The 15112-nt window shown below is 30.8% G+C and overlaps 1 protein-coding gene across 3 annotated transcripts in view; it reads right to left on the bottom strand.

Moving 5' to 3' along the window:
- Positions 1 to 15112, bottom strand: part of LOC105198542 (band 3 anion exchange protein) — a 103764-nt gene that overhangs the window by 64038 nt on the left and 24614 nt on the right. For 2 of the 3 annotated variants that reach the window (XM_011165277.3, XM_011165279.3), the window contains exon 2: positions 6446 to 6644. In XM_011165277.3, the coding sequence (XP_011163579.1) occupies positions 6446 to 6508 (63 nt within the window). In that variant the 5' untranslated portion in view covers positions 6509 to 6644. The remainder of the gene's footprint in view (positions 1 to 6445; positions 6645 to 15112) is intronic. The other variant, XM_011165278.3, reaches the window with a different exon arrangement.

The raw sequence follows: 15112 nt of genomic DNA, 5'->3' as shown, positions 1-15112 counted from the left end.
TTGTTTGACAGATTCTAGGCTCAAATTAATGAGATATTTATTATTTAAGACGTGATTTTAAAAATTCCAATGCCCTGCATAATCGGTGGCAGAAAAAAAATGGTGTAATATGGCTAGCCATAAAAATAATTTAAAAAATATAGTTTGGTTTTAAAGAAACAGTGTCTTGTTTTAAAATTATATATTTTTAATTTTCCATTGTTTAGAATTTTTTTGATTTAGAATTTTCCTGTGCTTAAAAACTTTAGAAATACCATTAGAAATTTTGTTAAAAATATTATTTTATCCTTATTTAACATGAAACAACAAGCATAAAATGATGTCTTTAATGTTTCTAGCAGGGACTCTGACCGGACCAAAACCAAAACAGTATCCTAACCGTTTTTTTATGACCAAAACCAAAATCAAAACCAAAATATTGTTCAGGGTAATTGACCGTAACCGTAACCTAACAGAAAATATTTTTCCGGTTTTTTCGATCAAATTTTCGGTCAGATTTTCGGTCAAATTTTTTAAAATGCTGTTAAAGATCATACTGAAAATCAGGTAAAAAAAGCAGAAAAAGTGCACGCAGTGTAGACTTCTCTCTCTACGAGATAAAAATAACAGAAAAAGATACACGGCATCTATATTTCATCTAATTTTTAATTATTTTTAACGCTCCATAGATATGTAGTTGATTTTAAAGATTAATTTTTCCTTCAATTAGTGAACATAAAATAAATATGACAGAATAAGATCTTTGTAATGTTAAAACTAAATTTTTAAAGCTGAAATTATATTTCAATTTTTCTGGCTCTTTTAGAGTACCAAAAAAGTTTGACAATTTTAATTGAACTTTTAAGACCGTAGATATTTACTTATAGGTTTTTGATAAATAGCGATATTACAAAGTGTCTACGGAGGGTTACTTTTTTATTTCTTTGGTTTTATTATCATAATTTGAGTAAGATTAATATGTTATTTTATAGAGAAACATTAAACAAAAAAAAAACAACAATTAATGCTGCAAGTTGCTAAGAATAAAGTAAAACAGAAACCAAAAAAAAAGTTTTTAAAAGACAAGGAACTTCTATTGATTTTTAAACGATGTTATATTTTTATATTAAAAAAGTGTAGTTTCTAGTAAACAGGAATTTTTTATAATATTTATACGTGTATTATTTTTATACATTATCATTTTTATACATTATTAAATTTTACAATAGATAATTGTACATTTATAACCGTAATCGTAACCGAAAAAGACTGAAATCAAAACGGTTACCGTACCGTTATCAATAACATAACCGTAATCAAAACCAAAAATTGAAAATAATCTCTGACCGTAACCGTAACTTGACCAAATTTTATTTCGGGCAAGATATCTGGTTTCTAGACACCGCTCTCTAGAATGACAATCGATTTATCGAAGAAATATTTCGATATAAAAATTTCGCTTAAAAAACCATATTAATAAAATTCCATGTTATTGCTTTAACTTTGTATAACTCAAAATGTGTATAACCGAATAAAAAGAATAAATAAATAAATAACAAAAAAACACTTAAGTGTATGTACATTCGTGTGATAATACACTCCAGTTTAAGAATAATGAAAAAGTATTATTAATTAAAGGTTAAAGAAGTACCTTGAAAAAGTTTAGAAGTACTCAAAAGTAATAATGACTTATAACAATTGTCACTTATTATGTATTGTCATATTAGCAACACTAAAAAGTGGCGGGCTAATAAATGAATAACTCTAGAAGCAATTGTTAGAATACGTCACCTAATAACGGAGATAGTAGGAGTAACCATATTGTCAACAGTAGCTATAATACCCTCTTCTCCTCTACGATTAAGTAATAAAGGTGACAAGGGTAATAAGGGATCCAATTTCATTTTCTTGGATAATTGTATTTATAATTAATATTTTTTATTAAAATTTGAACGATTGTATTCGTCAAAGTGTTGTTTGACTGATTCTAGAATTAAAGTAATGAAATATTTATTATTTAGGACGTAATTTACAAAAATCTAATGCACTGCATAATCGGAGGAAAAAAAAGTGATTGTAATATGGCTATCCATAAAAATAATTTAAAAAAAATTGTTTAGTTTAAAGGAAACGCAATACTTTGTTACAAATTTATATATTTTTTATTTTTTATTATTTAGAATTTTCCTGATATTGAATTTTTTTACGTTCAGAAACTTTAGAAATGCCATTAAAAATTTCATTAGAAATATCATTTTAATATTGCGGTACAAATTCTTCTTAATATAAAGTTAGTTTCTATCTTTAATTTTAAAGGTTTTAAAATTAAAATTAAAACAGGAAAGGATCTGAAAAAGTAAATCAAAATATAAATTAATGCCGTGAGAGCCAACACAAAATGTTCGTGTAAGAATTAATGTAATTAACAAGCAATTATTATTACAGACGTTACGATCCTTTGGTTTGAATCAGTCTCAGTGTAAAATTATTACTTCATTCCACATGCAATGGTTGATAATCAGGCTTGTGGCGCAAGTACAAAAATTAACAAGTATAAAAATTGAAAATAATGCAATACAATTGTAGCCAATGTGATACATTACGGTCCGCGTCATTGTACAAAGTTCTTTGAATAGTCATAACGAGGCGGATGTACAAAGTAACAACGATGTAGATAGAACGAACGGTTACAAAAAACATTGTTTTCACACCAACGTCTTGTGTTGGCTCTCACGGCATTAATTTATATTTAGTTTTAAAATTAATTCATAATTACTCTTTAATCAAATCTTATCCAAACTTATAATATCAAAAATATTTTTACCTATTCCAATAACAGTAGTTTTATGTGTAAGAAGTTTTAGCAAATTGAATAAAATGTTATTTAAAACCTTTAAAACATTATTGAAAAAAATTGTCGTAACTAAATAGTTAAAAAGTCGATAAGTTTTAATTGAACTTACAATTAGTTAATTTTAAATCATTTATTTTTAACTTTAACTAATTATTTTTTATATACATAAACTTTCATTTATTAATTTTTTTCCAAGTTAAAAATTTATTTATGTAAATGAAAGAAATTATTAAAAAAAATATATTTTCACATAAAAAACCAATATACTTTTATCATGTCATATAATGATGATTATAATGATTATAAATTATACCTTTTAAAGATCCATATTAATATAATTATTTTGAGTAATCTATTATAATTTTAAAAACTTTATAATACAAATATAATTCGAATTTCTAATTTAATATAAATAATGTTTTTCAAAATTACCTTTTAATTTAACTTAAGTTAATTTAATCTTAATGTAACTTTTAACTAGTTAACTTTTGTTCATTTTGTAACTTTTAACGTAATTAAATTAATTTTATAGACCATTAACATTAACTTAATTTAGTTAAAAAAATATATTAATTTATCAAACCCTATTATTGAGTCAGAAAAAGTTATCGAATATAGAAATTCTTATAACTGAAAATAAAATAGAGGAGAAAAGGGTATTATGACTACTGTCGACAATATGGTTACCGCTATTATCTCCGCTATTAGTAGGTAATGTATTCTAACAATTGTAGTTTTGGTAGAGTTATATTCGCTTCTGGAGTTATTCATTTAGTAGTTCGTCGTCTTTAGTGATGCTAATATGACAATACATCATAAGTGACAATTGTTATAAGGCATTGTTACTTTCTAAACTTTTTCAAGGTACACCTTCAACCTTTAATTACTCATACTTCCTCATTATTCTTAAACTTGAGTATATTATCACATGAATATACATACACTTGAGTATTTTTTCACGAGTCCCACGTCTTACAATTTATTTAATTTTTTTGTTATTTACTTTTTTATTCGGCTATACACATTTCTAGTTATACAAAGTTAAAACAAGAACATGGAATTTCATTAATATGAGCAAAATTTTTATCGAAATATTTCTCCGATAAATCAATCGTCATTCTAGAAAGCGGTGTCTAGAAACATTAAAGACATCATTTTATGTTGTTTCATATTAAACAGGGATAAAATGATATTTCTAACTAAATTTCTAATGGTATTTCTGAAGTTTCTGAACGCAGGAGAATTCTAAATCAAGAAAATTCTAAACAATGGAAAATTAAAAATATATAATTTTAAAACAAGACACTGATTAAAATCAAACTATATTTTTTAAATTATTTTTATGGATAGCCATATTACACCACTTTTTTTTCTGCCACCGATTATGCAGGGCATTGGATTTTCTAAAATCACGTCTTAAATAATAAATATCTCATTAATTTGAGCCTAGAATCTGTCAAACAACACTTTGACAAATGTAATCGTTCAAGTTTCAATAGAAAATATTAATTATAAATAAAATCATTCAATAAAATGAAAATGGGTGCCATATTACCCTCTTCTCCTCTATGTAAAGATATTATCAGAACACGAAAAGTATTATTTTTAATAAAAGATACATGTTCTGCAAATTAATCACAAGTTAATTTTATATATGTAAAATGTATACAGTGTGATTTTAATAATTACGTTTCGTTTCTTTGTAATATAGGGTAAGATTGCCGAAATCGCATTACTTTTGACATAAAGGCTTATAACTAAGGAATTATGAGGAATATTTTTAATTTTTTTACGTCATAATAAAGTACAACATTTCTCCTCTTATATTTATTTTTTTTCAGAATTTTATGTATTGTTATAAATTTTTAAATGACGATTTATAAGAAGCGTTTAAATAGTGCAATTTAGGCAACTGGTCTCCTAAATCGCACCACAGGTTAATATTACTCTTCCTAGAGTAAAACGACACTTTTTCTGCTAGATTCTTTCTTTTCGTACAAAAATGCGTTAGATAAGTATAACTTTATTAATGTTGGAGATAAATACCGTAAACTAAATATAATTTCAGTCAATGTCATGATTTCGATAATTTTTCAATAATATTGTAATAACATTGTTACATTAGGCAATATTGTTAAAATATATGCTTGTATGATTATTATATTTGATTTTATATATATAGCCATGATCAAAGCAATGGTGCGATTTAGGAAACTAAGGCATGGTGCGATTTAAGAGACTAAAGCATTTTGTGAAACTTTATTTATTTAATTTACAAATAAGAGTACAAAGTTATTTGAACTTTGCTAATCTAATTTTAATAATATTGTGATCATTACAAATTATCGAAATTTTAATTATTTATTTTACCTTTTTTTGCAATCAAGCTACGAAATGTGTTGAAAAATAGCAACAAAGTTACTATTTTTCTAAAAATGTTAATTACAAAATTTCTATTGTTTTTAACTTGTTGAATTCAATAAAGGATAATAATAATGTTATATAGTTCTCAAATAATCCTGCAAAGAGTATACAAGTACTGTAGTTGAATTTATACGCAAGATGGTGCGATATCGGCAACCTTACCCTACATGTACATATATTTGTATATATATGTACACGTGATTATATCTATTATATATTAATATTGATATATTAAATATTACTAATATTTCTTACTAAATTTTATATGCCTTATTAACAGAAACATATTTTATGATTAAAGAACGCATTTTTTTGTTGTCTCGTACGTCTAAATAACGTCTAAAGCCCGTTCTGTATGTATGTATTGTAAATCGTATGTGAAAGTTTCTGTTCAATCAGTAAAACTGGCAATTTTAATATCATTTTAAGTTTAAATTGAGGTATTTATTTTTGTATGTACTTTAAACATGTAAGAGGGTTTTCAATTCTGTAAAATCAATTCGAAGAAAGTTCGAACCTGTAATGTCGATAATTTCATCATTTTAGGATCTTTTTAAACTTTTATAATTTTTTCTTTATAATTTCAAATAAATGCTCTTATGCAAAAAAGATATTTTTAACAAAAGAGATAGAAAGTAATGTTTGCCTGAGATATGAACAGATAAAAGTTGTCTCTGTCTCCCAATGGCAATAACGATGTAGACAAAAATCGAGGGTAGTAACCTAAGGTTAAAAGTGGCGATAAGCATTTTTCAATCAACTTCTTACAAAAAAAAAAAAAAAAACACTGAAGAATAAAGAGAAACGAGATAAAGAAATAAATATTCGACGCGCAACAAATCTGTAGCATTAGCATTTTGTGTTAATCAATATGAAATATTTTTAGACTCGAGAATTTGAAGAATGCGATAGCTGCGGTGGTTGCACACTTACACAGATAAACGAGATATTATGTCATTGACGTAATGCGATATGCATTTATCGCGATAGTTCGAGTGCATACCAATCCTGATATGGAATATCGTTTGCAAACGTATTGCTATTAGATCATCCGATACATCGTTAAGTCGCTGATATGCCGTGAGCATATAAGCCTAGACGGATTTTTCATCGATCTATTCCCGGAGTGTCTTGCTACGAGCTAATTCGTTTTACTCTCTATGTATTAATTATTTGTCGAACACTCACCGATACTCGCTTGCCGAAGCCGAGGAAGGAGAGCTTCCTTCTGGATCCATCGGTATTCTCCATTCTTCACCGGCCGCGGCAGCTGATGGTGCAGCTTAAGGCTGTGTCTTTTTTCTAGGTGCCCGGCCGATCCTGAGTCGCGACGGCGATGTCCACATGTGGAGTAATCGCTGTGATGGCAGCTCCGTTCTGTTGGCTGCTGAAATACCACGTCGACACGATTATGATCAGGACAACGGGACAGAGTAGCTTTGGCACTAGCAGATTCACTTGAAAGATTACAACATTCAGAATGTCGATTTCGTTTAATGGTAAAAGACACTTGTGCATCTGTGTGCCTGAAAGGTCACGCGTTCCAATATACACTGCGACTACTAAAGATCAATATAATATATGTTACATGAACGTTATAGATTTTCAGTATTGGCAGAGAGCATCGGAACGCAGCCAAGATAAATCGTATAATTGTGTATAAGCTACGAGAGTTACCAACGAAATTGTTCAACGTTCCAATACGATTCGTGATATGTGGATGGAGCCAACGGCAGGATCTCGCAGCAGAGACGAGAGAATTTTCGAAACGCAAGCCGGGAAGAAACGACAGGATAGTGATCTCGCGAGCACTCGTTCGCGGACTAACGATCGCGAGGAGCTCTTGAACGGCATGGCTGCGGCCGACGTCAAAATGAGATATACCTTGTCGCGAGTGACCGATGACTACCGGTAGCTCTAACACCATCTTCGTACTCGCAAATACCTCGGACATCGCGATAGAGTTCTGTCAAGGGTACCGATACTCTCGTACAGTCCGAATCCCCCCTGTTTTGAGTTGTATTTATTTCGAATTAGAATCAAAACTACATATTTAATTTACGCAAATATCTAAGCAAAACGAGTCACGATAACGTTAAAATGACATTAAAATGAATCGCGATTGATTGAAAAATGACTTTAAACAATCATTTTGCTATTTTTTTTTTTTTTTAAGACTTTTTGTTTTGCTTGGGTGTATACTTTCGTTCGACGATTTCCTCTCAAAATTTAGTTTCCAAAACTTCTGTACTATTGATGAATGTCTTACACGCATTTCCTTTATATAGCTTATCACCTCGTATATAAATATATATATATATGTAACTATTTGCTTAACAATTTATCACGATGCCTTGGAAATCGCGCCTCGAAGCGCAGTCAACGGATCTTCCTATCCGTCTTCGGTTACGCGTTGCAATGCGATGATGTAACCGACACACCCGACACTTTTCCCTCCGTTTCTTGACACGCTCGTATCGGCAATCAACATAATTTAGTCTGTCGCACCGGTTGACACGTAATTTTCATCCTTGTTTTACCGCAATTATGTAACAACGATTGCATCAACATTAAATTAAAAATTGTTCCTTTTATGCGTCTCATAATGCGATTGTGAGGTCGCAGTGCATACATTACATTCGCGATTTATTACATGCATACACTCTAAAAGAATGATGGTGTCTATACAAGTTGCACTCCATGATGGGGTTTATATGCACTCAGAGAAAAAAGTTATATCAGCAACTCAATTTGTGAACAAATTGCACCTCAACTAAATATTACAAAGTTAATAAATTACGTAAACTAAGAAAGTACAGTATTTACCACATGTAGTAAAATTGTTGGATAAACTGAAGAAAAATAGTGATGCAAACTGAGAGAAAAAATTGTAGTGGTGGCAACTATAAGGTGACAACCATAAAAATCTTGTTAATAGAATTATAATATATAATTAAGTAAACTATATTATAGCTATTGCAATTAAGTTAATGGTTAAGAGAACTAATAAAAATAGTTGTAATATACTACATAACATAGTAATTACAACTATTTTTTATAGTGTAGGTGACGAAAAAATTAAACCGACTAAGAATCGAACTCGAAATCTATTCTCGTTCGCATTCCTAGTACTTAGGTTTCTACACCACTGTGCCACTGTTATCGTAGTTATTTCAGTCGTAAACTTAATCGATCATACGTAAAGTGAAAGTATATAATTGTCACAACTTATTTGTAGTAAAGTCTATTCAGCTATGTAATTATAGTCGAGGTGCTATTCGCTGTAAACTAATAGTTGCACAAATATTGCTGCCGTGCTGACACAAACTATTGAACTTTTAGTTGCAATAACTATAAAATAACTGTGTACATGCATCAATAGTTGCAATAACTATTTTACAGTTATTGCAACTATTAATACATGTACACAGTTCAATAAACTATTTCATAGTTTACTGAACTATGTATGTACAGCAATTTTAGACATAAAACTTGTATAGTTGTCACTTTGAAAGTTGCCACTATGAATTCTCTTCTCTGAGTGTAAACATTTTGACGTTATCGTAATTTGTTCTTGGTCGTTAAATCCATACCACTTCACACCCATGTTTTTTAGAGCGTATCACCGATACTCAGTTATAATAACCAATGGTAATAATTACTCAGTCTTAATAAATCTCTCGTTCTCTCGTGTACAAGGTATCTCAAGCCGTTCATTAACGCATTGCGACTGACAATACCTTTCGTTCTACTTCCGTATCCCGATGTAGAATTCCTGGATACTCCTCCTTATACCGCACGGACCTCGTAACAATAGTCCTAGGAACTTGGCGATCGGCTTTATTGTTGAACAACAGACTGCACAGACACGCGGCATGTGCAAATATATATAGATATATGGATCTAAAGTTTCTTTCACAACGACACGAATTTCTATTTCAGATCAGTTAAAAATAATTGTGTTATGTATAAGAGTACACAACACTTTTGCGTGTGTTACAGTCCTTATGTTACTTTACATTGGTTTCGAGATGTGCTGAATTGTACGCGCCACAGTTATTATTATTATCTCTTAAATCTCACGGCACGAGCATATTATTTACTCGACCTGAATATCTCCATCTATCAAAATGTCCACCTTTCTATTTGAAGTCTTTAAAAACGGTACTATTTACACTGACAATATGTACACCCAACTTCCCGCGCTCGCTTGGCGTGAGGACACCTTAAATCTCCACTGCGGTATTATAATGAGAAGATCTGGCGGCGAGAACCGGCCGGCACTCCATTTGTCGTCGTTTGTTTGGCGAAAAGACGGGTCCTTTGTAAACGCAACATCTGCCACGATGACGTTATGTACGTCAAGTCTTCTTATTTTGCGGCGCCTATTTTTACGCTTTTATCCTGCTAAGAGTTTTTATATTGGCGAATAAAATTCCTTCATGGGGGTAAAAAACCGCACAGTCTAAGCGACTCATGCGAGCGCAGATTAGCCACGATGGAGGATTTTAATTTTCTTCGTTAACATATGATAATCGGTACACACACGAAGTCAATCAATAGTCCTTTCGCACTTTGCACCGTCCACGTGGCTTCAAAGAAGTAGATATTCTGAACCCGTGACGTCCAAAACGTAAATGCGCGACATTCCTGGCGGACGCGTCTCGTTAAAATTTCAACAACAGTTGAACAGTTATCGAGCGAATGCAAGAATAATATGTCTGGAGAGGTTGTTAAGCGATCGATCGAATTTTTCATTAGATAAGTATGAGAAGTGTCTTACTTAGTCTAGCCACATCATCATTTTGCGTCCGGGCAAAATTCTTATAAAATTTCTTTTCCCGTATTATCATCTTTAAATCATACGAGTTGATCGATGTAAATAGTATCCATTTATTGGACGGTAAAAATTAATTCGTAACACGTGCAGCAAAAATTGTTCCTTTGTTCCCACTTTGCCCGATTATTATAAAAGAATTGTGCTCAAATTTTATACAGATACTCACACGTAATAATTAAAGCAACCAAAATATGCCCTAACGTATTTTTACATGAAAACATTAATTTAATAATTATAAAATATGCATAAATATATATAATTATTAGGCCAATCAAAATATACTCTAATATATTTTCACTGGTCTACACTGAGAAAAAGTCACTAAATTTTAATAAACATTTGCTTGAATACTTGCAATGAAATATTTGCTTACGGTACGTAAATGCTTACTCAATAACAAAATGCTAATTAAATTATATTAGTGATTCTTGTACTAAATAAATATTTATTTACACTCAGTGACTATTTCGTTGCAAGCATTCAAATAAACGTTTATTAAAATTTAGTAATTTTTTCTCCGTGTAGTAATAATAACGAAACAATCTATGAAATTTTTGGTAAAGCTTTGAGATGTGACATCTACAGTTTTATAAGTTATAAGTTAGTTTTTTCTTAATCGTCCAATCGATATTACGCGGCATTACATTTTCATCGAGAAAAGAGAACGATAGAGAGAAAAAAGAGAGAGAAAGATGGACAATTTGATATGATCGAGCATTTAACTTAGCAAAAAAAAAAGATAATAAATAACTTAATACACATTAGGTATGTACGTTTCACGCGAGTAGTCAAGGTTTACGACCAAACTCGAATTATTAAATTATTCGATTTATGAGCTAAAATATGCACAGATCCAATATTGTCGTAGATATCAATTTGATGTTGAGAAACATTGTTAGTGTTATATCTTATAAATATATATATAAATGCTGCACATTTAATGGCATACCGACGTTTCTGACACACTTGAGATATATCACGTATAAGTATATTAAAAGGGAGTATTGATTCGACAATAATAACTTGTAAAGATCATATTTCTCGGAGGAGTAATATTCTTCGCTCCAACTTCCCTCTAATTTGTCTCTTCTAATAGCACATCCACTTAAGATATTTCACCTAGAAATATTCTCCTACGAATATTGCGACCGGACGATGTCAAGCGACGCGGGAGGATCTTTCAAGATACAAAACGATTTCTTGCGAGAGAAAGGAGCTGTGTTTTCCCCCTTGCGTCGCTTTTGTAGGACAAGGTTACATAAGCGAAAAGGACTACGGCACGGAGGTTTTTGACCCGGTTTCACGGAACCTTAGGTTTATCACCAATCACAGCATTAGTTCTAATGCTGCGATTGGTGATAAAAGTGATTGAAGTGATCCACGTGCTCTTGGAGCATGCGACGCGAACAAACCTCCTGATTTACATCCATCACACTTCGTCCCCATACATCCGAATTTATGCGGCGAAACCTATTATTAATGGATAGTGACTGACAGAAATTTGCTACGAATCATTATCTGAATTTAAATATGAAATAAATTATTTTCTATTTTCTCTCTATTACACATTTGATTGTCTCTATGTGAAATAATAAAAGAAATTGGTATTCAAAAATAATACCCAAATTTTGACAACGAAATCGTGTTCAGCAAGCAATGATACATTAAAAACAACTACAACAGAAAAGTTTTATGACCCAAAATTTGTGGTGGACCTATGTAATTAATGACGGACAACTATGCGCTCGAAGTGTTTGATTAATAAAAAACTTATCATTATAAACAAAAGTTGATGTCAAATTATACTGTTACACGGTAAAAAAACATTTTGTATTTGTCCTTATGAAAATTTTTGTGCAAAATTTTGAAGATACGCGAATGTTAATTTAACATAATTTTGTTATTTTAATATTTCAAGTCGATAGTCAATATGTTTTGTGTTAAAATAACAATTTATGAGTAAATAAACAAATAATTAAAACTGAAAAATAAAATACTTTCAAGAGATAAATTCTAAGATAAATAAAATGTATATGTTAATTTAATATAAATATTTTTAGTGAAGAAAATATGCATTTATAATTTATACTTCCAAATTATACTGAAAACTTTTAGTATAATGATTAATCTATTGCTAATAAATTTGTTATATATGGATAGTTATGTCACGTAAATATCTACAATATTTATTATATAAAACAAAATAATATTTCATAACTTTTTCCTTTCCCTTATCAAAGTGTTACAATTTTTGTTTTAATAATTTATATAATACGAGTATTTATGTTACTTTTTAACATATTCATTTTACATCAAATTAATACAAACATTGAGGTAGAGCGTTTGGAATATATGAGATGTATTAGACTTGATACAAAATTTTTTACTTTGTGTCGCTTTAAACCAAGTTTGATTAATAAAAAACTGATGAGTAAAAGTTGGTATCATATTGTATCGTAAATAATTGATATCAAATTGCAATTACTAAGAACTGAAGTAATAATCGATTCGAAACAATCTCGGTGAAACTTTTCGTCTTTTGCCAACCATAGGTAGCGAAAATTTGAAAAAAAAAGAAAAAAAATCAGTATTCCTCCTTAAGGATATTCAGAAAGAAAACTGCCGCTATACGCTACAATACACTTTGCACAGCGTGCATGCGTGCACGTTGTGTCACGTTCCATGTGTGCATGCACGTGGTGCACTGCTCCGGGCGACATTTCGCTTCTTGGATAGAAAGAAACAGGTCGCGCGTTCCTTTTGTAACCGCCGACAAGAGCGGCTCCATAAAACCTCCTCTCGTGGAAAATTCCACGGGCAAAAGCAGAATGAAAAAGAGCCTCCCGAGGCCTATCCTCTCTTTCTCTCCTCGACTGTTCTCTCTCGCAGCCTCTGTAACTGCTCGGTTATTTTTTTATCGAGAGAAATCAATTCTTCGAATCGATCCGAGATTGTATTGTATAAGTCAAAAATTTAGAACGTTTCGATCAATCACTCTGATCGTATTATTGGCGTGCAATCTTCGTCCCGTGTTAGTCTCCCATTAAATTTTTTTCACAGTTGGTAGATTGAAAACAAATTTCTGAGATATTAATGAGTTACAAAAAAATAATGCTAATTCCATTCTATTAATTCTGATGGAACGTTATGGCAGACACAAACATTCTCTCTCTTTCTCTCTCTCTCTCTCTCTCTCTCTCTTCATAATAATATCATATCGACGATGACTCGTTATAGCGATAGCACTTAATTGATGCAATTAACATGCCGCATTTCAAATAATCGTCACAATTATTACGCGCGCGACATCGAATTATTTCATTGCGCCTTTCTTTTTAATCATCCACGCCTCAACTCCCCTCAATCGTTCTTGTTATTAAAAAAATATTACATCACACACTACATTTCGTCTTGAGTACAAAGTTAACAAATTGTCTAGCTTAGAAAAAAATGGAAAAAAGTCTACATTACTTTATTTATATATATCTTTCAACAAAGTTTTTTTTAACATTGCCACTTCAAAGCAATAAACAAAATTTAAGTAATAAAAATTAATTTGTCATTTAAAAATATTTTCTTCATAATAGTGATGTGGAAAAAATTAAAAAAGAACTGTTTACACACTGAAAATAAAAAATTAATATAATTTTAAAAAATGTAAAACGTATGACAAGTAATTCGACTTAAAAGAAATGTAAATTAATGCGGCTGAAAAAGTACAAAAGTCCGAAACGTCCTGCCAATTTTGTGATCTTGACTGTAAGAATAAAGTAAATTATAATTCGCACAACCAAAAAATAGCTCGTTCACGGCCTTAAATTACTCATTGTTTAAAAAATGTGTTTACAGTTAGAATGTTTACTTTTTCTTTTTTTTTTAGTATATTTTCTTTAATTTTAATAAGCTCTGTGTTTGTATATGACTGTGAACGCGGTTGTTTCATCTTATTATTAGTAAATTTTTTTTCTCAGTGTAATAATGATTTAAATGACAAGCGTCATTGCCACATTTTCTTCATTATGACGTCATGTTTAAAGAGAGTATATTTCATAAACATTTCGTACTTTTATACGAAAATAATTACTTAAAATTTTTCTTCTCATAAGACTCAATTCTATTTTAGAAAATTATTTAAAGAACACTGCACGTTTAAAAAAAATGTATTTAATTCAAAAATGCCTATATATTAATTATAAACTTATTCTAAAATTTAATCAAGTTGTTTATATTACGTGAAAAAGTTAGAGCATCTTTTTAGAACTTATTTCGTGTAAACAATTAGCGTTATAAAAGTTTTTATCTACTTTCCCATTTCAAAAATATTTATTACAAATAGAACTATATAATTTCGCGCTTTGCGATAATGAGCGTGCAATGCACGCTCTTTTTACGAGGACGTTCGTTATGTTTCTTTTTGGAATCGTACAATTAGATCAGCGAAATTCCGTATGGGGAGCAAGGACATGGTACCTCCATGGTGCTCAACGCTTCACCGAGACGGTGATTCATCGTCACGAGACGTCGCGTGCATGATTAAGCTCATTGAAAGCGAGATCGCCTCGTGACTTCGATGATCGGACGCGCGGACTTCGATAATCGTCGCGCGAACGACGATCATGTGCGAATGACGATGATGACGATAACTACAATGAGTTCCAACCGCCGTGTGGATCTCTGACAGATTTTATTTACATACGACTCAGCTGGAAGTCATAATCGAAAGTCGTTGAAATTACAAAGCGAGCTTCAAATGTCGCAAACGTCGCTTGCAGCTTATGCATTGTGTGGCGACTGTTTATCGTCTCTTGATAAATCATTTTTATCACGGGCAAAAAAAAAGCAAGATGGACTGTATAAACATTTCATATTAAAAATATGGTTAATAAAAGCTCCGCCACACGAATATCAACCGTGCGGCGAATATAAAAAAGACCAGAGCCATTAACGACCAATTTAAAGATGACATCAAACTTGTTTAACGGACTTGGTTGAAAAAATTATGTAGCTATAATAAT

Source organism: Solenopsis invicta, chromosome 16 (genome assembly GCF_016802725.1).
Source record: "Solenopsis invicta isolate M01_SB chromosome 16, UNIL_Sinv_3.0, whole genome shotgun sequence".
In the NCBI taxonomy this organism is placed as follows: Eukaryota; Metazoa; Arthropoda; class Insecta; order Hymenoptera; family Formicidae; genus Solenopsis; species Solenopsis invicta.
This window is presented reverse-complemented; position numbering and strand designations above follow the sequence as displayed.